The sequence below is a fragment of the Sceloporus occidentalis genome, unplaced genomic scaffold (assembly GCF_023333645.1).
Source record: "Sceloporus occidentalis isolate IW3139 unplaced genomic scaffold, rSceOcc1.0.p SCAF_111, whole genome shotgun sequence".
In the NCBI taxonomy this organism is placed as follows: Eukaryota; Metazoa; Chordata; class Lepidosauria; order Squamata; family Phrynosomatidae; genus Sceloporus; species Sceloporus occidentalis.
In genome coordinates this window covers 2,543,120-2,567,751 of record NW_028317091.1, presented here as the reverse complement: position 1 = coordinate 2,567,751, position 24,632 = coordinate 2,543,120, and the positions used below count along the sequence as shown (strand labels likewise).

The 24,632-nt window shown below is 45.1% G+C and overlaps 1 protein-coding gene across 1 annotated transcript in view; it reads left to right on the top strand.

Annotated features, from left to right (window-relative positions):
* The window catches only part of LOC149283144 (bifunctional epoxide hydrolase 2-like), a 35,001-nt gene extending 11,319 nt beyond the window's left edge, over positions 1–23,682 (top strand). The window contains exons 7-20 of the mRNA XM_089497967.1: positions 1,500–1,595; positions 1,951–2,029; positions 2,553–2,587; positions 2,674–2,700; positions 3,471–3,556; positions 4,305–4,416; positions 5,130–5,216; positions 5,799–5,814; positions 9,626–9,628; positions 10,081–10,183; positions 11,201–11,270; positions 13,150–13,230; positions 13,870–13,928; positions 23,607–23,682. Coding sequence (XP_089354093.1) covers positions 1,500–1,595; positions 1,951–2,029; positions 2,553–2,587; positions 2,674–2,700; positions 3,471–3,556; positions 4,305–4,416; positions 5,130–5,216; positions 5,799–5,814; positions 9,626–9,628; positions 10,081–10,183; positions 11,201–11,270; positions 13,150–13,230; positions 13,870–13,928; positions 23,607–23,682 — 930 coding nt within the window. The remainder of the gene's footprint in view (positions 1–1,499; positions 1,596–1,950; positions 2,030–2,552; positions 2,588–2,673; positions 2,701–3,470; positions 3,557–4,304; positions 4,417–5,129; positions 5,217–5,798; positions 5,815–9,625; positions 9,629–10,080; positions 10,184–11,200; positions 11,271–13,149; positions 13,231–13,869; positions 13,929–23,606) is intronic.
* Positions 23,683–24,632: the final 950 nt, after the last annotated feature.

Genomic DNA, 24,632 nt, shown 5'->3' with positions numbered 1-24,632 from the left:
CCCAGTGCTGTATACAGTAATATAACCCCCCCGGCGCTGTATACAGTAATATAACCTCCCAGCGCTGTATACAGTAATATAACCTCCCAGCGCTGTATACAGTAATATAACCCCCCGGCGCTGTATACAGTAATATAACCCCCGGCGCTGTATACAGTAATATAACCACCCTGGCGCTGTATGCAGTAATATAACCCCCCTGGCGCTGTATACAGTAATATAACCCCCAGCGCTGTATACAGTAATATACCCCCCAGTGCTGTATACAGTAATATAACCCCCCCGGCGCTGTATACAGTAATATAACCTCCCAGCGCTGTATACAGTAATATAACCTCCCAGCGCTGTATACAGTAATATAACCCCCCGGCGCTGTATACAGTAATATAACCCCCCGGCGCTGTATACAGTAATATAACCCCCCCGGCGCTGTATACAGTAATATAACCCCCCCGGCGCTGTATACAGTAATATAACCCCCCAGCGCTGTATACAGTAATATAACCCCCCAGCTCTGTATACAGTAATATAACCCCCCGGCTCTGTATACAGTAATAATAACCCCCCAGCGCTGTATACAGTAATATAACCCCCAGCGCTGTATACAGTAATATAACCCCCCGGCGCTGTATACAGTAATATAACCCCCCCCGGCGCTGTATACAGTAATATAACCCCCCCGGCGCTGTATACAGTAATATAACCCCCCAGCGCTGTATACAGTAATATAACCCCCCAGCTCTGTATACAGTAATATAACCCCCCTGGCGCTGTATACAGTAATATAACCCCCCCAGCGCTGTATACAGTAATATAACCCCCCAGCGCTGTATACAGTAATATAACCCCCCAGCGCTGTATACAGTAATATAACCCCCCCAGCGCTGTATACAGTAATATACCCCCCAGGGCTGTATACAGTAATATAACCCCCCCAGCGCTGTATACAGTAATATAACCCCCCCAGCGCTGTATACAGTAATATAACCCCCCCAGCGCTGTATACAGTAATATAACCCCCCAGCGCTGTATACAGTAATATAACCCCCCAGCGCTGTATACAGTAATATAACCGGGAAAAGAAAAAATGTCGGTGCGCTAAGCTAGTCTCAGGCTCAAATAATACAGACGTATAATACGAGGCCTACCAAACAGGTGTAAGCATGCTGCAAATACATATATAATATATAATATAACCCCCCCGGCACTGTATACAGTAATATAACCACCCTGGTGCTGTATACAGTAATATAACCCCAGTGCTGTATACAGTAATATAACCACCCTGGTGCTGTATACAGTAGTTTAGGAGATCGGGGATCAGATAACAGAGCGAGATACAAATGGCTGAAAACATTATATTACGGGGCAAAAACTTCAACCAGGGTATAAATTAAACCGCACAAAATTACTTTTAATCTGGTCAGGCAACAAATGGTGCCTCCTGACGCTAAACTGAAAAATATAACTTTTTATAATTCTTTTTTTTTTTATTTTAGGCTGGTGTGAAGCTGCATTTTGTTGAGATGGGAAATGGGCCCGTTATCTGCCTCTGTCACGGCTTTCCGGAGAGTTGGTATTCCTGGAGGTATCAGGTAAATAAAACCTGTCTTTGCTGAATTTTTGCGTGGTCAGAATAAATATGTCCCTGCTGTGTAGCAGACTTTGTTCCCCTCCCTTGATGGAACTAAAGGTCCGGCAACAATAAATGGGGGGCAGTTTCCTCAAAGCCAGGGGGTTGTTAATGCCCCCCACAATGTCTTATTTACCCCCTGGGACTCATATATTTTTGTTTGGCTTATAGGGCTTTGTTTTTGGCTAGTAAGCTGGCTAATAAAACTGGAACATCATGCATTGCAATGATGTAATAGTTATAGTTTGTGACACCCCAAAGTTTCATTAATTTACTTCTCGCCAAAATTAAATCACTTTCATCTTTTTTTTTGTTAGATCCCTGCCCTGGCGGACGCTGGGTACAGAGTCATCGCCTTAGACATGAAAGGATACGGAGATTCCTCCTCGCCAGCCGGTGCGTCCGTCAAATGTGTCCCAATGTCCACGCGTTTTTATGCTTCGGTGCCTTAGCATTGACTGATCATGTAACAATTTGCTTCATTCATTCATTAGCATTTACAATTCAGTGGCTTAAAACCACCAAGTCTGAAAACTCCTTTAGTGAATAACTCTTATTTTTTGTGATTAAACCTGAAAATGCTTATTAAATAATGAAATTTCAGGTCTGCTAAGGTTAAGGAGCATTTAATGTTTTGTGTAAGTGGAACGGCACCTTTAAATGTAGTTACCCCCACCCCACTCGTAACTAGGCCCCTTCTACAGCCAGTAATAGAAGGCTTAAATGTATATATTTTTTTCTTCATGTCTATATTTACCTTGTATATTTCATATGTACACTTTTTTATTTTTATTTATATAATTTTCTAAATTTTATATATTTTTATAAATATTTTTCATTTTTCTTTTTTAGTTATCTTTTAGTTAAAATCTTTTTTTTTCCCCTACATTTAATGTTTTCTGGGACTTTTCTGTCGCAGAAATAGAAGAATATTCCCAAGAAGAAATCTGCAAGGTAGAGTAAAGTTGGATTTATTTTCGCAATGTCCTCGTCGCACTGAAACGCAGCCATCCCAACACACGTTATTTCTTTCTTCGCAGGACTTGGTGGCCTTTCTTGATAAGCTGGTAAGCAGCGCCGGTATAAAAGCTTTCCGTAATGTATTCATCGCCTGAGCGACAGATCGGAGGCTCAAAGCATAATTCTTGCGAACTGAGGATTTCTCGTTATTGTGTGTTCGGTTTCGCTATTTATATTCCAGAATTTTTTTCAGATTTTTATTGCCTTTTTTTATTATTCAATTCATGTTTTTTCATGTTCTGCGTGTAATAGCTTGGTGGGGGGGGGGGGTGCCTGTTATATCCACAGAAAATAATGTTTGTGGCCTGTATAATTTCCTTTCCGTTCTTAGCTAAAAACCCTTAAACTGCACCCTAATTTATTATTATTATTATTTTTTTTTTTTTAATTATTATTTTTTTTTCTTCAATCACCCTCACTCCCTTCCACCACCAGAAAACAGAGTCCTCGGGCGACCCGGGTACACTTTGGCATTTTCCATGTGATGAAAAATCAGTGACTCAAATAGTGTACAGGTGCCGTTTCTGGCCCCAGCCAATGGTTGATGTTATAACACACCTTTAGCCCCGTGACATGGCGTAATTAAGAGAAGAAATAACAAAAAAAGGGGGAGAGGCTCCAAAAAAAAATAATTCTAGTGCTCTTCACCTCAAACCCGTGTGAGTGCCCCCTCACACTCTGTGAGACTGTCCCGGTTAAACTGGGACTGTTGGGAAGTATGATTTGCTGGCAATTTATTATACGGGGACGCAGACGGTTGTAGTTGGCGAATGAGGCGCGTCTCGTGCTGTAAACGGTTTCTGTGTTTTGTTGATAGGGTATTTCGCAGGCTGCGTTCATCGGCCATGATTGGGGCGGTGCCGTCGTGTGGAACATGGCGCTTTTCTTTCCGGAAAGAGTTTGGTGAGCCCACCGTGCATTTTCCTTTCTCTGAAATATGTTGATTGCACTGGGTAGTGTTCCCTCTGAGGTGATCTTCCGATTATTATTTATTATATCTCTGTTTTTTGGGCGACAAACCCGGTGGAGGGACTCAGTCCCTTCTGAACACATTGCTTGGCTCCTGCACACAGGGGTGTAACTAGAAACCACAGGGCTCCCCTAACTTCACCAAGCAATATGTACCACAGTGCCACCTTAGTGCCCAAACAAGTTCTGTGTGCCTTTTTAGCCCCTGAACAGCCTATCTGTGCCATCCTATCCCTCAAACTGCTTGCCTATGCCGTCCTATCCCCCAAACTGATTGCCTGTGTCTTTCTCCCTCCATGCAGACTGATCCAGCATACAGGAAATGGATGTGATGTCACTTCCTGCATGCTGGATCAGACAGCGTCCAGGGAGAGTGTGCGGGACATCAGACAATCTCTACACTGTCGGTGCCGTTGACTGCAAGTGTTACCCGCAGCTAGTGGCTTTTAAAGGGGTGGTTGCGGGGTCCCCCCTAGAGTGATGGGCCTGGTCACCGTGGCGACCCCTACATCCATAATCGTTAATCTGTCTGGAGACGGGATCCGTCGTGCACAGCAACCCAAAGTAAATACAAGCCGATTTTAGGTTATATGTCCGGCTCGGGGCGATGGGAGTTGTAATTATTACTTTTTTTTTGTAATGACTGTTAGTTTGACGCTAGCTGCGTTTTTGTTGTCCGCAGGGCCGTGGCCTCCCTGAATACGCCGTTCTTCGCCGCTGACCCCAAAGTGAAAGTGAGGGAGAAGATCGAAGCCAACCCGATCTTCGACTACCAGCTTTATTTCCAGGAGCCGGTAAGTCGTTACTCCGTATAACACCGCGGGGCTTTAACTTTAAAACAGGCTTAGCCGACGGGACGTGCTCAAGCTTATGTGGTCCTACAACGCCTACACCCATGAGTCTCAGCCAGTCCATTCATTGAGCGTCATAGGCGTTGAGGTTCCCCAAATCTGTTTTTTTTCTAATCTATTTTAGTGTCTATGGCAACAACAAATCAGCCCCTGAAACCGTAAAATCCAGTGAGAAGCATTGGGGGGGCAATTACCCTGATATTTACTGCTAATTAACCAAAAGCTGGGGGTACCCAGGGATTTGTTAACCAGTTCATTGCTTGGTTTTGTGTCACATGACAAGCGTTCCCTGAATAATTATGAGGTAAAACTTTAAGCGTAAGCGGTTAATGAATTCATTCTGCAAGGTTTGGGCATTGAGGAGGACTAGGAATGATGTTTCAGAGCACGTTTGACTCTGCATAAAAGGGTGGTAGATTGTAAAAGTGGAACAGCCTCCCAGCAGAAGTGGTAGAGGGTAATACAGTGAGGGGATTAAACATGCATGGGATAGACATACGGCTCCTGAATCTAAGACGAGACCAACGACCGATTAAGGTTTAATTGAGACCTTAGCAGTTTAATCTCCAATTAGTGGAAAGTGAAAGCTGTATAGTAGTATAAACGCAATAACGCAGGTTAACCGTTTTGGGTTTTTCTTTGGGTTTTTTTTGCAGGGAGTGGCTGAGGCTGAACTGGAAAGAAACCTGGAACGGACATTTAAAGTATTTTTTCAAAGTTCATCTGACCATTCACCTGAACAGGTACCGGGCAATTACGTGGAAGGGTTAAGCAGAATTGCTCCCAGAATCAGCTGGACCCCTCTCTGAACATGTGGGCTGTACTTACCGGCATCCTGCTCTAAGGTTTCCAGGGGTTCTAATGAGAGCGCATGTGCAGAAAGGGCCCCTGTTCAGTTCAGTGATTGGCTGCTTCAAGTAGCCAAAAAACTGGACCGTGGAGGGGGAATACATTGCGGCTTCCCCCATATACCCCTTTTCAACACCCTCCAACTAAATGTTAGTTTAGTTATACCCACCTCCAGGGCTGGGAACGATTTGGGCAGGGGGTGCGTGCGCATGTGGGAGCACTTCCCTAATGCTGATTGGCTGCCTCAAACAGCCAGTCAGTGGCAAGAGCAGTAGTCGGACTGTGGAAGAGAAGGGCAGCTGCAGCAGCAGGGCTGTCTCTCATGTGTCAGGTTTTGTTAATGGTATTAAGGCACTCGCAGGGCACTTTAATATGCGTTCTTCTACAGAGAGGGTGTCGGGGGATTTAACTGCCTCTTTAAGTTGGATCGTTACAATCAGTGATGCAGCAGTTAACGAGCGGTTCGTATTCTTTAGCACTGCGTGTGTCAGGGTGCGTTTCAGGGCATCTGCCTGTTCACTGTAAGCCGCCGCCGACCTGTTCCATATCGGAAAACAGCTGAGATACAAGATACGGGCCTCATAAATTGTTTACATGTTCCAGAAGCGAAGAAGAATTCAAATAATCTGTGTGTTTTGGAAAATGTCCGAATAATGCCCCGGCGGGGTGGGGGGGGTGAAAGTGATAGGCAGGTTTACCTCTCCGTCACCTTGAGCGGCACTCGCCTATTAGTATCCGACGTGTTTATAACGCGGGCATGCCAGGCGACCGGCCGCGGCGTCTCGTTTGGTGAGTACGTTCCTTAAATAGATTAGTAGAAACTAGCCGGGTGTGAAATCCGTTCCGTTACAAACATGAATCATTCAGCTGTTCTAAAGTTACCGGAGACAAAAGGTTTCGGCTGACGGAGGGACACGGAGCTCTGCGCACAGATCTGACACCTGCCGGGCGGCCCTTGCCCGCGGTTCTCGCCGTTCCCGTGTTCTGTGGCACCTCCTTAGCCAACTTCTCTCTGAGCGTTTCATTCACCGAACGTTAAAAGGAGACGCAAAAATATAGATTTATGAAAAGGGGTTTTTCTTTCCCCTTTTCCCCCCTTGCTGTTGATGGCGTGGTACCAAGTTATCTTATTGTCCATGTTCAGGGGAGGGCTGAAATTTTTTGGCCGGGGGGCATGTGAAGGCAAGTGGTCCCATCGGCACCTTACCCCCGCCCCCCCCGTATCTAATGTAAGCACATATATACACACTCATGCTAACATATAACATTTGCAATAACCTACACTAACACACACACTTACACTAACACACACTGCTACTAAACATATGACGTTCTATGCCGTCGTTACAGCTGTTAAGGAACATCTGTTCCTGGCAGCTTAGAACGTCCTGAAGTACTAAATACCTCCACAATTACATGGATGAACCAAAACCTCAAGTTATAGGTAGTTAAAATAATGTAGTTAAATATTTAAACTTTAAACGCTTTCTCCAATTTTTGTATTCACATAAATCCACCGGTTTCTACGTTTCTAGTACAGAGACTGCGTTTATGGAAAAGGGACGCCTTATGGGTAGAATGACTCCATCGCGCTGTATAAAGGGGTCCCCCGATATGTTTAAGTGTTACGACCTGCCTGCTCCAGTTGTTCAGGGATGTAGGATCCCTGCCCTGCCGGCCCACGAGTTACTAGTAGAGGATGGAGTCTCAGGCCAACTAAGTGGCAAAAGATTGCAGTCTGCAGCGTAACCGGCTGCTCATTCCCTTTCAACTAAGTTTTTAAGCGCTGTTTAGCTGAAGGACAGGAGGAAAGCAGACGTTGCAGCGGCGGGGCTCGTTTTCAGATTATACCGTCTATACCGTATATATAGCTGCTATGGAGAGGTGACTTTGTACGATGCTGAATCCATCATGCAGCTCTGATTTCAGAAGTTCAGAAATAATTCTCCTTGTCGCGCAGCAAATTACAATCAGGCTCCCTGCTTCTATCGCTCATTCATTCGCTATGTTTAGGCGAACGCTTCATCATCCTTAGCACTCTCCAGATACTGATCATTATTACTGCGCTGGCAGAAAGTTGACGACAGACCCCCCCCTGTTGTAACAAATGGCATAGTCGTAAATCTTTATGGCACCAGCACGATGCCATCGCAGATCTGCATTATTTTGGATGGCATTTTGGTGGAGCCGTAACTTCTTCTGAGATGGAACGGCTGATGACCGTGTGGGTCAACGCAACAAGGTCCCCAAGGACTAGTTTTAAGACTGGCCTTTGCTAAGAACTTTAGGAATTATAGGTACTGGAAGAAGGCTGTGCCACAGGGGGTCTCCTGGTTGGATGTTTGACTTACAAGAGCATGCTGGGAGTTGTAGTCCAACACTGGTTGAATGTGCTACAGGTGGTCTGAATACGTTCTCTTCTGGGGTTATTAACTGCAGCCGTAACCATTTACAAACGCTGGCGGTAGGGCGAGTGTCTGTGTTGTAGTTAAAGCGACAGTTTATTGCCTCTGATCAGCGCCCCATTAAAGAACAACGAACATTAAAGTACTCTGCGGGTTACTTGGCTGCTGCATCTGCCCTCCTTCTCCGGGGTCTGCCATTTTGAAGCTTGAAGGAGCCAATCAGTGGCAGGAAAGTGCCCCCAATGAAATCAGCCACACAAACACGCGGGTCATACCCCTGAATATGTATACTGTATAGTGGGTTTTAGAACAGGGGATTAAAACATGCGCGGGATAGGCATACGGCTCCTGAATCTAAGACGAGACCAACGACTGATTAAGGTTTCAGTCTTTACAGCAGGAGAAACGGGCGACTAGAGGGGGGCCGATCTGGCAGAAATTCTATGTTTCTAATATTTTTTTTATTTTTTTTTAGGGTGCAAGTGTCGGTTCCTTGAAAATATTTAAAGTTCGAGAACGAGGTAACGGTTTAACAAGTTTATCTGCTTCTTATTAATGAAATCTCATCCGTATATTCTGATTATAAAGCGTAAAGGCGTAGAAGGGGGGCCTTTTTATACTCACCCCACATAAAATAAGCCTGAATTAATATTTTGTGATACTGGAGCAAAAAAAAAATCAGTCTTTCTCAGATTGTCCGTCATCATGTGATATCGGCTTAGCGTTTAGATTAAAGCTCGCAATACCTTTTTGTCGTAAGGGTCTGTAGTCGTCGGGCGGCTGAGACCCCCTCGCCTTTGACCGAAAATTCCAGTTCTTTGTAAACAATGTTTCCATTACGAAGGGAGGACCTTCCAGCATCAGCGGGGCTCCTGTGATGATTAATTCCATCAGAATCCTCTAATGGGGCCAAATGACTCGCTTTGATGAACACTTCTCTACTCGGTAATTACATCAAACGAAAGACTTTGGTGCCGTAGCCTTTGAGTTGTTTTATTGCGTAGAAAACAGAGTGCAGAGTCAACAGAACTTGTGTAGTGGTTATAAGTTAAAGGGGACCCTCCAGTCCCCCAGGGTGATGGGAGTGATAAAGGGCCATTGGAACACAGGAGTGATGGGAGTGATAAAGGGCCATTGGGACACAGGAGTGATGGGAGTGATAAAGGGCCGTTGGAACACAGGAGTGATGGGAGTGATAAAGGGCCATTGGGACACAGGAGTGATGGGAGTGATTAAGGGCCATTGGAACACAGGAGTGATGGGAGTGATAAAGGGCCTCTGTACGCCTATGAAGAGATTCCATTGAAAAACAAGTAAATGTCTTAGTGACCCCAAACTTTTGAACGGTTCCACAGACACCGTACATAGGTTTAGCTGCACAAACATGTATAACACACATGTCCTTTGCTCCTATCAGATGTTGCACCTAGCTTTGTATATGTATGAGGCCTTATTCACTAACTGGGGTGTTTCACCTCGTGACCCACAACACAAGATCGCTTCTTACCGCCTGACCTTTAAACATGTTCAGTGGATGTTTTTACACTTTCATATATATTTATATATAGAGAGAGGGAGGGAGGTCTCTTTGCTACACTTTTTCTTCCATAAATGATGCGTTTGGTGATTTGACGATATAAACTGCCCTGCCCGAGGATGCCTCCGAGTGACAGATGACCTCTAGAAGCGAGAGGCGCAGTAGCGCAGCTCGCTCGCCATCAGAGTCTCTTTCTGGGAATTAGATTGACGAGGTGATATTGATCTTCCGGGCACCCCCGGTCGGCGAGCCGATACATCACATTACGGTTAGAATTCCGCAGCGTTCCCGAGGAGCATCGAGTTTCCAACCTGAATCCCACGATATGTGTTCCTTTACCAAATATTAAGCTGCTTTAGAGCCGGTGAAATAAAAAATGATGGGTTTCTAAAAATAAACTAAGATTTCCAGGCATAGACACCGTGGATATTTTTTTTTTTATTTCTTTGTTTCTTCATTTTTTGGTAAGTTTGGAAACTTTAAGCGAAACTACCTGGTTTTTCGTAACATTTTAGCACTTAAAGGATTTTTTTTAAAATGAATCCCGAGGTTCTTTATCCACGTGAAGTAGGAGAGGTGGCCAAAAAGCTCTTGTTAAGAGCCACAGTGGAACCCGGGACACCCTTCCTTCCTTCCTCCTTTTGCTGGAACCTGTAGAGGGGTCAGATCTTCTTGGCCTCCTCAACAGTGCTAAGAAGGGGCCAAGGGGAGATGGGGGACTTTTTTATTGTTTTATTGAAACCTGCATGAAAAGCAAATATTGTAGAAAGTTATTAGAATACTGAACCAATGCAATTTTCCGTGTCTTGTGCGCAGGGGGGTTACTGGTCGGGGCTCCCGAGGATCCACCCCTGAGCAAAATGCTGAAGGAATCCGACCTGCAGTTCTACGTCTCCCAGTTTAAGAAGAGTGGTTTCAGGTAAACTGGCGAGGGCCCCTGTGTTTTTCCAGGGCCCCCTTCACTAATGTTGGGTTCTGGGCACACAACACTGTATAGCGTGGCCTCTTGACCTCGATACAGTCCTCAGCGGTCCCTTTAAATCCCATATGGTCTCCCTTGCCTGGGGGGGGGGATTCTGCATCCACTCCCACAATCCCCCTGTCTTAATCCTGGAGGTAATTAAGCATTTCTAAAGAATATATTTTCAGATTTAAGAAATCGGATATAAATAATCAGGTTTTAATATCTGTGTAACACGGAGAGATTTGAATTCAAACTCTATGACAAAAAAAAATCTCAGCAGCTTTGGACCTTACAGGGCATCCTTAAAATGACCCCACCGGCTTGAAAAAAGGAGTTATGCTGTCTCAACAACAACCAATGGTTTCTATTAGGTTTTCTTACTAACAAACCTTACTAAAAAAAAAAAAAAGTGCTGTTCCACTTAGACATTTCTTCCCTCACCTTTCCTAGATCCTTAAGTCATTATGTCCTCCTCTATGTTAAATAAACTTACTCCTGCTTTACAAAAAAAAAAAAAAGTGCTGTCTTTCTGTAGTTTCTTGTTGAAAATCGTTCAGCCTAATTCACAATAGAGGCATTTTGGTTGAAGGTCTATTAGTTGAAAGGCGTCTGGAAGCGGTTGTAGGAGATCAGACTGCCGTGATGTAAGACGTATAGGAGGAGCTTTAGAAGAATGACAGCACTCTGTTGCTAAGCAGCTGTAGTATCTCAGTAGACCTTTTAATACAGTTTTCAATTGACAGGGTGCGTCAAGGAGAAATATAGAATGGCAGACAGGTTACTTTTACTTCTTTCTACGTGACACAGCACCTATCTGGTGATATCTTAAGAGGTGAAACAGCACCTTTCAGGCATTGGTCAGCTTTAACTCTTCCAAACAGATTTAAAGAGCCCTGTCTTAAAATACTGCATGTTATTTCTTAATGATCAACGAGAGACTCTCTTAATCATTCCAATCTGTCTGTCTTTCAGGGGTCCTTTAAACTGGTACCGAAACATGGACAGAAACTGGCAGTGGGGGGTCTCTGCGCATAACTGGAAGGTAACATTGGGCCGTAGTTAAAATATAAAGCCAGCCATTAATCGTGTTGTATAAATGAGGGCAGAAGACGCCCGGGCATGCCGTGGCACGGGGGGTCTGCCCGCTGTTTCGATGTGAAGTTGTAAATAACAGGGAAATATCCACAGCTGGAGGTAAAGCTCTGCACACTGCAGGCGTCCGGCCGGCTGCGCAGGAGCAGGTGTGCCACAGCATATTAGGAGGATTTATTTGGCAATTCACGGTTTTGTGTGATCGCTAATAAAAAATCTGCTGCATGCTATAAATGTGACTAACATGGCCACATGGCCACATCGGAAGAGCGTAGCGTGTTCATTAAAGTGGCGTTTTTGCCAACAATAACTATAATAAAAAGATATATATTTTATTTGGGCACATTGAGCACGCAATTGAACTCCCTCTTTTTTTCCTGTTTTCTGCATAAATGAGTTGGATTTGTTTTAAAGGTTGTTAATTGATGATAAAGTCAGAAAGTGCGAGGGGGGGAGGCATTTTTGTACTGGGATGCATCTAATTTTTTTTAATACTCCATTTATTGCAAAATCCTGCAAATTATGTCCATACGTCCCTCGTAATGCCGGGAAGCACTTTCTAGGAAGTGAGAGAGAGTTTTCGGGCTGTGGAACCCCACGATACCCTCATACCCATCAAACATTCTGAGCTCTTAGAAACAAGGGGCATCACAGGAGGAAAAAGGGGATACAGGAATTTGGGGACCCAAGAGGGACTGGCCCAACTACAATGGGACACTTGGAAGCTATGCACAAATTAGGAGCAACCAGGGAGATGACTTAGGTGCAAGGTGGGAGCTATAAGGTTCTTACCTACTGGTAATTAAAGGCAAATGTACTTAAAATACAGAACTTTTCTGGCTGTACATTTTTTTTTAATTACCATATTTAGTGACTTAAAAATGAACCGTCTCAGGAACGTTAACAACGTATTGACAGTATTTCCGCCCCAGCGATTAATGAAATGATTCTAGGTGAAATGTCACATTCCTCCGTATCTTCATTCGGCTGCACAATTTGGTTTCCCTTATGTCTGTCTGTTTCTTTTTTTTTTTTTTCTGTCTGCCCCGAAATGAATTATATTTTTAGCCCATCGTATTCTCCCGCCCCGAGTATATTAATCGGCTGCTATTTTAAAGACACAATCCATCAGACGGGGCAGAATATTCATCTCCTGGCCGATGGGAATCACGTTGGGCTGTATTGCTCCGCGACTCATGATTCAGCCGTTCATTCATACGCATTACAATGGCCGTCGTGTGACATAACGGCATTCATTTAAAATAATCTGTCAGCGTTGTTTTAACGTGCGCGGTTGACGTGTTCTGTAAGCTTTAAAGGCCCACGCCAGTCCTCGTGTTACGTTAAATGCAAATAAGAGTTCATTATACATGGACGCCACAGCATTTTACTGCATGCAAATCGGTGCAGGCATTCATTAGTAAAATGACGCTTCTGTCTCATTTAACTCCGCCCCCAGCCGCCTCTACTGAAAACAGGAAGCATACCTCCATACACTTCCTGCCTGTAATCACTAGTTCCTCCCCTGATGCCTTTTTTTTTTTTTTTTTGAAGCTCAGAATGTTTGCTGGGTATGCGGTATGAGACGGACATAATCCCGAACAGAATTTATTTTTATTCAGAAAACATGTTTTATTTGCTTATATTTTCTGTTTAATTTGTTTGTAAGGCGGTTGGCTTTTGGTGAGTAGGTTGTCCAACTTGTATTTTCTGGTGGCGTAAGTAGACAGACGTCCGCGAGTCCCGGCTCTGGTACAGTGCCGTGTAGAGGGGGAAAAGTGTGTTTCCGATGATGAACGTTTATGTTCCGATACCCCCTTCCCTTTTAGATCCTGGTGCCGGCGCTGATGGTGACGGCAGGGAAGGACGTGGTCTTGCTTCCCGCCATGAGCAAGGGTATGGAGGCTCTGGTAAGTGGGGGGCTTCTCTGGAGCAGTGGATAGACCCTCCATCGTACAGCAGATTAGTAAATACAAATCCTTTGTGTTCTGCGGATACGGATCGGGGATTTATCGACAGAATCTAAGCTTTTTAATACGTTTTCTTCTCCATCTTCTACATAAGTGGCACTTATATTAGAAATAGAGCTTGAGATATTAAACGACGTTGCTTTTCCAGTGCGGTCAAATGCAACCAATATAAGTCATGGTCTCTCTTTATTATACAACAAATATATATATTAAGGCATCCAATTCAGAGATAACAGATTTACGAGGAGTAAAAAATGTATCATTCACGTTCAGCGGAGCTGCTCATATTACATGATACGTTAAAACTGCCCAGATTTGGTTAACTAGCGAAGAACCCTATAAATGATCAGGTTTAACGCCTGTTCTTTGGATGGTTGGGGATGGGCTGCACAAAAGGGGGAGCCAAGAGCGGGTTAACTGCATTGTGGGACTTGTAGTTCACGGATGGAATCTGCCGTCTCAGGGGCCAAACCTCCGCGGCCGCGTGCGATGAGGATGCGGCTTTTTAATATATTGTTGTGTGAATGAGGGAGCGCGATGGGTGATCATGTAAATCTGTGTTTTCTGTTTGTTTTTAAGATTCCTAATCTGACGAGAGGACACATAGAGGACTGCGGGCACTGGACTCAGATGGAGAGGTATAAAGGCTTAATCTTTATATAATGCTCCTAATGCTCCCATCCAAATATTCAGCGTTTATTCATCCTTTCTGTCCCATGAGGTAGAGGAGACGATCTCCCGTTGCGCTATAGGGCTGTCCCGCCAACGATCATAAATAAGGCATAAAAATATTTTAAAAAAAAAATCTCGGACGGGGATTAGCAGACGGAGCGTTCGCAGGTACGGCGTTCTAATTTCATTACTTTCAAGGAACATTTTGTTGCAGATACTCGGGTCCAGCAGGTCTTGGCGGCTTGTAATCGCACCAACATCTGTTACGTTCCTTTCATTTATTTTCCCTCTCAGTTCCATCTTTTAATGATGCTGCTCCAGCCCAAGAATACATTAACTGCTTTTATTTTAACCCCTTTGCGACCAATGATGTACCAAGCATGTCCCGAGGAAAAAAAAATAATTCGACATGACTTGTTACATAACCCAAGTTTATTTTTAAAAAAATAAATAAATAGTTGACCCTAAAGGGTTAATTTTTAGTTGTTTGTTAATGTGGTGGATGGTCACTTAGCAGAGGATTTGTTAGACGGGGTTAGGTAGGGGTTAAAAAGAAAAACTTGAAATAAATGAAATGTTTAGACAGAGTGGTTTGCAAATAAGTTGAGGAATATATTTTTAATTTTTTGTATTTTTTTCTCAGTTGAAGTATTCATAGAAAATAATGTCTTATGTACAGTATATCAATCTGATTTCAAAAGAATGCCCTATTTATCCCCCCCCCAAAAAAAATATAATTTGTGACAGAGGGTAATTACAGTTTAAAACACAAAAATTGCTCTGGTCCTGTAGTGTAAAAAAAAAAAACAACAAAAAAACCAAAAACTCCAGCAGGGCAAATGTTTTCTACAGCCGTATACAGTTATAACAAGTGGTCAAATTTTGATTAATCTTAATTATTAAAATAAAAAAAATAATAAAACGTACAGCATGGGTCTGAGTGGCTACTGTGTTAGAGTCTTGGCTTTGAACAGACGGAGGTTCCTTTGCTTCCTTTACATGGAGGGAAATAATAATTTGCTGGAGTCGTAGAAGTAGGTAGTCCAAGCTTACATAGATCAGTAGCGAGGATGGCCTCCCCCCACGGCCTGCTGGGATAGGACCTTAACAAATTCTCCAACCACGTCTCGACGGCATCTTTCTGAACGTTGGCAAACATTCCGCCGCGTTCACATCAAGTGGAGCTCCCGGCCGTTCCAAACGAGTCCTTTTGGCTTTGGCCTAATAAATCTTGCGTTTGACTCGCCCTGAAACAAGGAGCCTTTTCTGGAGGAACACGCACTTCATTTTGATGGAGTGTGTTGTTAGGAGGTCTCTCGGAAGCAGAAGACCATTAGCTTCCAGGGTCACCTCTCGAACATATTGTCCAACCCGCCATTCCCCATGTTCTTTAAAGAGCCGTGTTAGCCGTGAATTACTGAAATATGCCGATTCCATCTGTTTTTTTTCTGACGCTCCTTGGAGTCTCTCATTTTTGGTTACCAAGACCATAGAACGGTTATTTTCCTCCCCGTAGGCTGTCGGGATCTGCGCTTGTGTAATTGTGAACTCGTTTGTCTGAGAGGCGACGCACGTAAAGGGTGCGGGGCTCTTGTGCCGCGTCGTACGATAATTGCCCCGGTCGATGTATTTTGCCCGGCTGGGAGAAGTTGTCGACGTATCTCTTTATTCGCTGCTTTGTGTCACGTCTTGGAATGATTGAAACGCCAAGATGATTCTCCTCGGCAGCTATCGCCGAGCCCCCTCCGAAATCTGTCAGTCTCTCTGACGAGGACCAGGCTGAAAATAGACATTTTCAATTCCTCCGAGTTTTTGGCGACATTCCGCATTACGCTCCGATTTCTCCTAAACTAGGTTTAAAAATGAAATCCGATCCGTTTTTTGTTGAGAGCTCTACAGAGGCGAGAACCGAGTAAACAAAAAAAATATGGCATTTGTGTCTCGTTCCGTGAGGAACACAAATCGATCGATTGGAGGAAAGAACAGAGAATGAAGAACTTGCTGACGTCTATTTTTCTGGTCACGGCCTTTATATACAGCTCTGCGGAATCTGCCAGCCCTCGATAAGTAATGTCATTTATAATCCAAATCACCAAAAGCCTTCTCTTCTTCACTAACACTAGAGCTCCGGACCGGCCATCTCATTCGAGGCATAGCATGCAGGACCAGCACGGCTCACCTAGGACCCCCCGTCAGAATTTAATAGTTATAGGCAGCTAGAATGAAAGGGACAGGAAAGGGTGTAAATAACTTATCACTAAATATTTATTGGAAGCTTATATTACTGTATACAGCGCTGGGGGTTATATTACTGTATACAGCGCTGGGGGGTATATTACTGTATACAGCGCTGGGGCGTTATATTACTGTATACAGCGCTGGGGCGTTATATTACTGTATACAGCGCTGGGGGGTTATATTACTGTATACAGCGCTGGGGGGTTATATTACTGTATACAGCGCTGGGGGTTATATTACTGTATACAGCGCTGGGGGTTATATTACTGTATACAGCGCTGGGGCGTTATATTACTGTATACAGCGCTGGGGCGTTATATTACTGTATACAGCGCTGGGGCGTTATATTACTGTATACAGCGCTGGGGGGGTTATTACAGTATGTACTACCAAAATTAGGTGGTTACCGCTTGGTGTTATGAGGCAAATATTTATCTTTAATTCTTTCATATTGTACGAGGAAGATTTGATATTTACAGACATGGAGAGGAATCGGGGTAGGGATGGGGTGTCAGTCCTGCAACAGGGATGACAAAAATAAGGAGATCTCTTGTGTTTGAGCTGAGATTCCAGACATCATGAGCCAAGAATAATACGTTGTAGGCGGACAGCTTACACATTAATTGCCGCAGGATTCTCACGCATTCAAAAACTCTTTAAGTGTTCGGTATTTTTTTAATGATATCGGCGCACGGAACACGACCCGGTAAATAATACACAGTGAAGCTGGATTTTTGGAATGTGGCAGCGTTAACATTCTGCCGAGACTTTAATGAACCGAGCCGAACTCCCGACTGCCTGTCAGTGAGACCCTTCGTGGGCTTATGTCTCTGTAATGACGTTTTTTGGCGGAGAAGAAAGTCAAGAAACCCGGGCGAGTCCGATGGTTATCTCAGGACAGGTTGTCTCCTGTTGGTGACGGTTATTATTCTGTTTCCTTGAGCGCGTCTCTTATCGCGTTCGTTAATGGCAGCAAAGTTTTTAATTTTTCTTCCCCGATTAATTGCCGTTGTAATGGATGGTGTTGGGTGTTTGTGGCGAGACATACGTCGGAAGCTCTCTTTGGTTGTTACTTCGATTAGCTGGAAGTTGTGCTGTTTGGTTGAAGGTAATGACTGTCGATCTGTCCTCAGGAGTGTCCATTGTACGTATATATATATATATAATTACATTTTATGTATAGAGCGCCGCAAGATTCCATAACGCTGTCACGATAGGGGATCCACACAGTCCTGCCACCACCAAGGGGCTCTCATACTGTTGGGCATCTATAGAGAGACGATCACATACCGGCCTCCCCCTTTTCTTCTCCATTCTATTCTCAACACAACGGCCATACTACTGTTCTTATCCCATCACTCCCAGCTCCTGGCGCCGACCCCCCATATCTTTGCTCTTGTCTCCAATCTAACTGTCCATGCCCATGACTTGCATCTCTTTCCCACCATTATCGCTTTTTCCGGTAGAATTTTACCCACTGAACCCATTTTCTGGAGTCCCCTGCTTTGTTCTCTCGGAATCGCTCCTATAACTTTAAATTCTTGTTGTTTAGAAGAGCTTACACTCTATCCTCCTAAAACCTTTAACCTGCCTTCGAGATCTTCGGCCACCAACTTCTCCACATCACCCTCGCTACAATCCAACCATCCACACACACACACACTCCCTCTCCTTCTGTCTCATCCCCTCTTACCCTCCCAGTAGATTGCAAGCTCCCAGGAGCTTGCAATCAACAGCCGCCTCCTCCTGTACCGGTCTATCTTAACGTGTTTTAATGTTACTCCCTCCTAGTGTAACAGCTCTACATGTAAAAATGTCTGATCATTCAGTCTGTTCCAGTAGGTTATTTAAAGCAGATGCAGATCTACGATTCTTTTTTATTCTTTTTGCATTTTTTTTTTTTACGCATAGTACATATTGTGCCAGGACATTCCATAAAACATGAGAAATGTCCCTTAAACAGAATAGTAAATGTTTATCGGGCACAAGAAGAATTCCGAGGAATTGTTATAGGCGTCGCGGCAGCGATTGAAACACGAGATCGTCTGACACTGAGACATCCAGCTTATTCTGACCCGATCCTGAACCCTTCTTTCTGTTAAACCTGATCCACGACAGATCCGATCCCCTTTCCAAAAAGGGAAACTCTACAGAGACGGCTGACCTTAGGAATTAACTATAAATGCGGGATCAGTTACTTCTGCGTCCCTAAACACTGGGGTCAGCAGACGAGATCCCGACCTCCGTCTTGTGTTTGACTCCTAGCGGGACAAATATCAGTATATTTCAAATAATTTATTGCTGCCACTATACAAATAGGCTGGGTTCAGTGCAGTGAGTTAAGTACCTGAGCAGTCACACAAAGGGTTACCAACCCTGAAATAAAGCCATGACTGTCCCTTTAAGGAACCTCATTTTTTTGATTTTTCAGTGTCGGTGTTTTCTAATTTTTAATATATTGTCACGGAGCTGGCTCGTCCGACCGACTGCCTCCGCTGTCTTGTGCTCCCTTAGCCTGGGACAACACACTTTCCCCGGTTCCCCAGTCACTAGCCGAGACTCAGTGTAGGGTAAAACCAAACGAAGACTGATTTATTTTGGACACGCAGGACTGGATATATCCAGCAAAACACACATTAACATAAAACAAGATATTGGGACACAAACCGCCCCCTTAATCTGCCTCCCAGAGACAACAGGGGCAGTAACGGGATTAACAATACAATAGGTGGGGGGAGACTGATTTATACAACATTAAACATCAAAGAATGGTGGTCACTCCCTGTGGCAGATCCTGGCTGTCTGCTGGAGATAATCCCCTCAACCAGTGATGAGATGATACTGCTGGGGGTAGCCACAGAAGCCTTTACAAACCCAGGGCCCATAGTCAATAGGGAGGAGGCTGGCAGTCAGGCTTCTCCAGTGGCCCCAGTGATGGAGGCTTCCGTCACAATTCTCCCCCCTTCGAATTGGACTGACATAGGATGAGACCCCAAACGGGTTGACTCCGTAGTCAGTCAGTTTATTTGGCCCATTAATTCCCTCCCAAAATTGATGCTCCTGCTGCTGCTGGGGAGATGGGCCGGCTGCGCCATCTCCCGGGTACCGCTGGGGAGGGATGCCTCCTGCATCCCCTCCCTGGTGCTCCTGTTGCCGTTGAGGAGGGAGTTCCGGTTGATCCGGTCCTGGAGTTAGGTTCTGCTGCTGGGGGGGCGGGTCGGCCGCTGTATCTCCCTGAACTCCTGCAGCTTTGGTAGGTGCTGGGCAGAGGCCAGCGATGCTCTGCCTGGTTGCCAGCACTTCAGCTGGGGTTAGGGAATCTTGTGGGTCGGCCTGCCGCTGGGGAGGGAGGGCCGGTTCCTCTGCTCCCGGACATGTGAGCTGCCGCTGGGAAGATGGACCTGCTGTCACATCTCTCGGTTCCTCCCACTGCCGCTGGGGAGGAAAAACAAGTTCCTCCGCTCCCGGACATGTGAGCTGCCGCTGGGGAGAAGGGCCGGCTGCCACATCTCCCTGGATCCCTGTAGTCATTGCAGATGTGGGGCAGAAGCCAGCAGCGCTCTGCCCTGTTGCCAGCTCTTCAGCTGGGACTAAGAGATCTGGGCAGACTGCCCAGCATTCTGAGGCCCCCGGTGTGGAGACCGCAGTGTTATCCACCCCTCTTGGGTTAACATCCTCAGATGTAAAATCAGTTAGATCCACAATCTCTGGATCTGGTTGTGGAGCACAGTCGCACAGCTCCAGTATCGGATCTGGATTAGCTGCCCAGTATCCCTCTGACTCAGGGGTGGAGACCGCAGTCCCATCCACCCCGCCTGGGTTAACATCCTCAGGTGACCACTCAATAACATCCACAAAATCCACACAATCCCTGGACACTGGGGCATTCTGTTGAACGCGTTCGAACAGTTTTTTATACGCCTTCTCCAGTTCCCACTCCTGCGTAATTAAAAAGTCTAAATCACCTTTAAGTCCTAGTGCATCTGGGAGGTCCCACTCCCTGAAATCCCGGATGTCCTCAATCCGCCACTCCGCTGTGCTGCCGAAGTCCGGATCCTCCTGAAGACTATCCCATAATAATCCAGGGCCACCAAAGTCATAGCCCTCTGGAGAACAATCTTTCGCAGTTCCCCAATATGCTTGCTCTGTATACCACTGCAGAGCCCTATAGTGATCTTCCAGCTCTACCTCCTGTTGGACCAGCTTGTCCAATTCGGATACCCATTGCTCCTGGGGTTGCTGTCCCAGGAATGACATCCGTAGTTCCCGCTGGTCTCTAATCTTTTGTTCGGAGCTTGGAAGACACTGACCCCGGCGTATAACAGCCCTCTGCCATACTGACCGTCGAACCACTTGCCTCAGGTTCTGGTATTGTTCTGTAGGCAAAGCAGTGGTGTAGCAGGAGAGGATGACCCGCAGCAGCCCCTGGAATTCTGATACCACATCCATGTCCTTGTCAAGGTGACCGAAGTCTGCCGTCCTGTCGGTTAATCCCGGTAGAAAGTAAGTGTCCCTCGGACTAAGAAGCAATCCCACCGCTTGCCACCAATGTCACGGAGCTGGCTCGTCCGACCGACTGCTTCCGCTGTCTTGTGCTCCCTTAGCCCGGGACTCTTTCCCCGGTTCCCCGGTCACTCGCCGAGACTCAGTGTAGGGTAAAACCAAACGAAGACTGATTTATTTTAGACACACAGAGCTGGATATATCCAGCAAAACACACATTAACATAAAACAAGATATTGGGACACAAACCGTCCCCTTAATCTGCCTCTCAGAGACAACAGGGGCAGTAACGGGATTAACAATACAATAGGTGGGGGGAGACTGATTTATACAACATTAAACTGAAAGAATGGTGGTCACTCCCTGGTGGCAGATCCTGGCTGTCTGCTGGAGATAATCCCCTCAGCCAGTGATGAGATGATACTGCTGGGGGTAGCCACAGAAGTCTTTACAAACCCAGGGCCCATAGTCAATAGGGAGGAGGCTGGCAGTCAGGCTTCTCCAGTGGCCCCAGTGATGGAGGCTTCCGTCACATATATATATATATATATATATATATATATATTTTTTTTTTATGAAACTGTTTTGTTTTTTAATTGGGTCGTCAAGTTACGCATAGCTACCAATTTCTAGTACTGGCGAATCGGGGAGCTTGGGAGGTATAGCGTCACTCGAACCTGGCAGCGCTACTGCGCATGCGCACATTCCTGTGCTCTCCTCTAAATACCATCTTGTTTTTGTAGCTCACAACTGCTCCCATGATTTGCAGTCAGCCATTACTGGCCGAATGCCGTAGGACTTGTAGACTGGGGTAACTGGCTGATCTTTACTACGACAGCCATTGAATACTAAAGTTTTGGCATCAGCAGATGATATAACGGCGCCCCGTTCCAGATCGTTAATAAATATATTAAAGAATGGGATAAAAGAGAGACCCCACTGAAATCATTGGGAAAATGTTCCAGTAACAGCCGTGCTTCCGTAACCCGCTGCTCGGTTTGTATTGGACTGAGATGGTGAAGAAACCTCAGGAGAGCTGACCAGCCAAAGAGTTGGAAGTGTTTGGGATTCTAATATTGTGGCCAGATCCATGATCCAGCCAAATAAAAACATACTCTCTTAGATTACGCAGAGCTGTATACAGTGATATAACAACCCCCCCCCCACCCCGGCGCTGTATACAGTAATATAACCCCCCCCCCGGCGCTGTATACAGTAATATAACCACCCAGCGCTGTATACAGTAATATAACCTCCCAGCACTGTATACAGTAATATAACCCCCCAGGGCTGTATACAGCAATATACCCCCCAGTGCTGTATACAGTAATATAACCCCCCAGCGCTGTATACAGTAATATAACCCCCAGCGCTGTATACAGTAATATAACCCCCCAGCGCTGTATACAGTAATATAACCCCCCCAGCGCTGTATACAGTAATATAACCCCCCAGTGCTGTATACAGTAATATAACCCCCCAGCGCTGTATACAGTAATATAACCCCCCAGCGCTGTATACAGTAATATAACCCCCCCCGGTGCTGTATACAGTAATATAACCCCCCAGCACTGTATACAGGAATATAATCCCCCAGCGCTGTATACAGTAATATAACCCCCCCGGTGCTGTATACAGTAATATACCCCCCAGTGCTGTATACAGTAATATAATCCCCCAGCGCTGTATACAGTAATATAATCCCCCAGCGCTGTATACAGTAATATAACCCCCCAGCGCTGTATACAGTAATATAACCCCCCAGCGCTGTATACAGTAATATAACCCCCCAGCACTGTATACAGGAATATAACCCCCCAGCGCTGTATACAGTAATATAACCCCCAGGGCTGTATACAGTAATATAACCCCCAGGGCTGTATACAGTAATATAACCCCCAGCGCTGTATACAGTAATATAACCCCCCAGTGCTGTATACAGTAATATAACCCCCCAGCGCTGTATACAGTAATATAACCCCCCAGCGCTGTATACAGTAATATAACCCCCCAGTGCTGTATACAGTAATATAACCCCCCAGTGCTGTATACAGTAATATAACCCCCCAGCGCTGTATACAGTAATATAACCTCCCAGCACTGTATACAGTAATATAACCCCCAGCGCTGTATACAGTAATATAACCCCCCCGGTGCTGTATACAGTAATGTCTTTTTTTTTTTTTAATCTCATTTCACCCCAATAAACTCCCTTTATATGCAGACCTGGAGCCGCCGTTGCTGTCAGTCATGTGATATTTTGGGTGACTTTCCCGGCTCAAACACCACACCGAGCTGATGCTTTATGGAAATGCTAATCAAGTCCGTTCCTCCATAGACTTTCATTAGTCAGTGTCCAGCTGGGTGATTAAGACTACCCCGTTCTATTGTTCCCCACAGGCAGTATGATAAGGACTGGGGGGAGGGTTAGTAGATCGGGGATCAGATAACAGAGCGAGAACTCATACTAATTGTAAGATGCAGCTGCCTGAAAACATTATATTATGGGGGCAAAAACTAGAACTTCCAAAAAGAAATATTTTTGAATACTTATTTTTAATCTGATACAAGGAATAAAAGCTTTGGTGGGAGCCCCCCTTTTATGCTTAGAAAAGTAACATAGACAATCAAGCGCTCACACTTAACTGCAGATAAAACCCCCCCAAAAATCACTAGTAACGATGTCATCTATCACACGGTTCCCTCATTCTTTGGAATGAGAATCCATCGTTACCGTTCTCTCTCTGCCCGTATGCTGTCAGAAATTGCTTGTCATAAAAGCGGCTCCGTCTCTTCTCTTAATATCAGGTTTAGAGACGTCTCAACAGCTTTCCTGTTTTCTGTTGTTTGATCCTGCGTTATTTTTGCCGGTAATTAATAAAATGCACCTTTTTGTTTTGCAGGCCAGCGGCGGTCAATGAAATTCTTATTAAATGGCTGGGAGAGGTTCACGCGCCGCCTGTATCTGCCAAGCTGTAAATCACCAGATCGCAGTCGGATCCCGTGCCGGGGGTAACCGGTGCCGAGTGCTCCGGCTTCTCCCATGATGCCAAGCTTAAATATAATTGGCTGGGCGGTATGGGAATGGCGGGTCTAACACAGCTGGACAGCTTATAGATTTTATACGTTTGGACGTGATTGGCCATAGAAAATACCGCTAATTATCACGAGAAACGAAATAACTGCTTTCGTCTCGCTGCCAACTTGGAAATCTATTGCTATTATCCTAACCGTGACATGATTTCTGTAATTAGAATATTTTATACTGAAGTTGGTGAAGGAAGGAGACCTCTGTCACGGATTTATACGATGAATAACAATGACACGCAGCTAATAAAACAGAACTTTAAAAACATAACCGTTTTGTGTCATTCTTTCTCTTCATTCTCACGCGTCGTCTCCCTCCATGCCTTGCTGTCTCCGTTAGACTTGGGCGCCAGTGGAAAGTTCGTTTTCATGTACTCAACGAGATTCGTCCGTCTACGTCTTCTGTTCGGACAAAATTCGTCCAACGGTTTTAGTTTTCGGAAATCCCATTCATCCCTCCAGGTCGCCTTGGAAATGAGAAATAAGCACGTAGTTGAATTAAAATGGCGGACGCAGCAATGAACGAAGATCTTCGTATTGCGCACATTTGTTTTTCCGTTTGTTTCAGCATACCAGGACATTATACAATTGTCTAAAAATAGTTTAGGGAAGACCCTTTTCTATCCAGCATGACTGCGCCCCAGCGTAAAGGGGGGGGGGACTTCATATTAATGACCATGGGCTTTGGAATGGGATGTCCAAGAAGCTCATATAGGTGTGATGGTCAGGGGTCAACATACATTTGGTCATATAGCGTAGAGCCAAAAAAAATCCTGTAGGATACCAGCATGTTTACTGAACCAAAAGCATGTCCAAAGTCCGGCCCGAGGGCCAATTGCGGC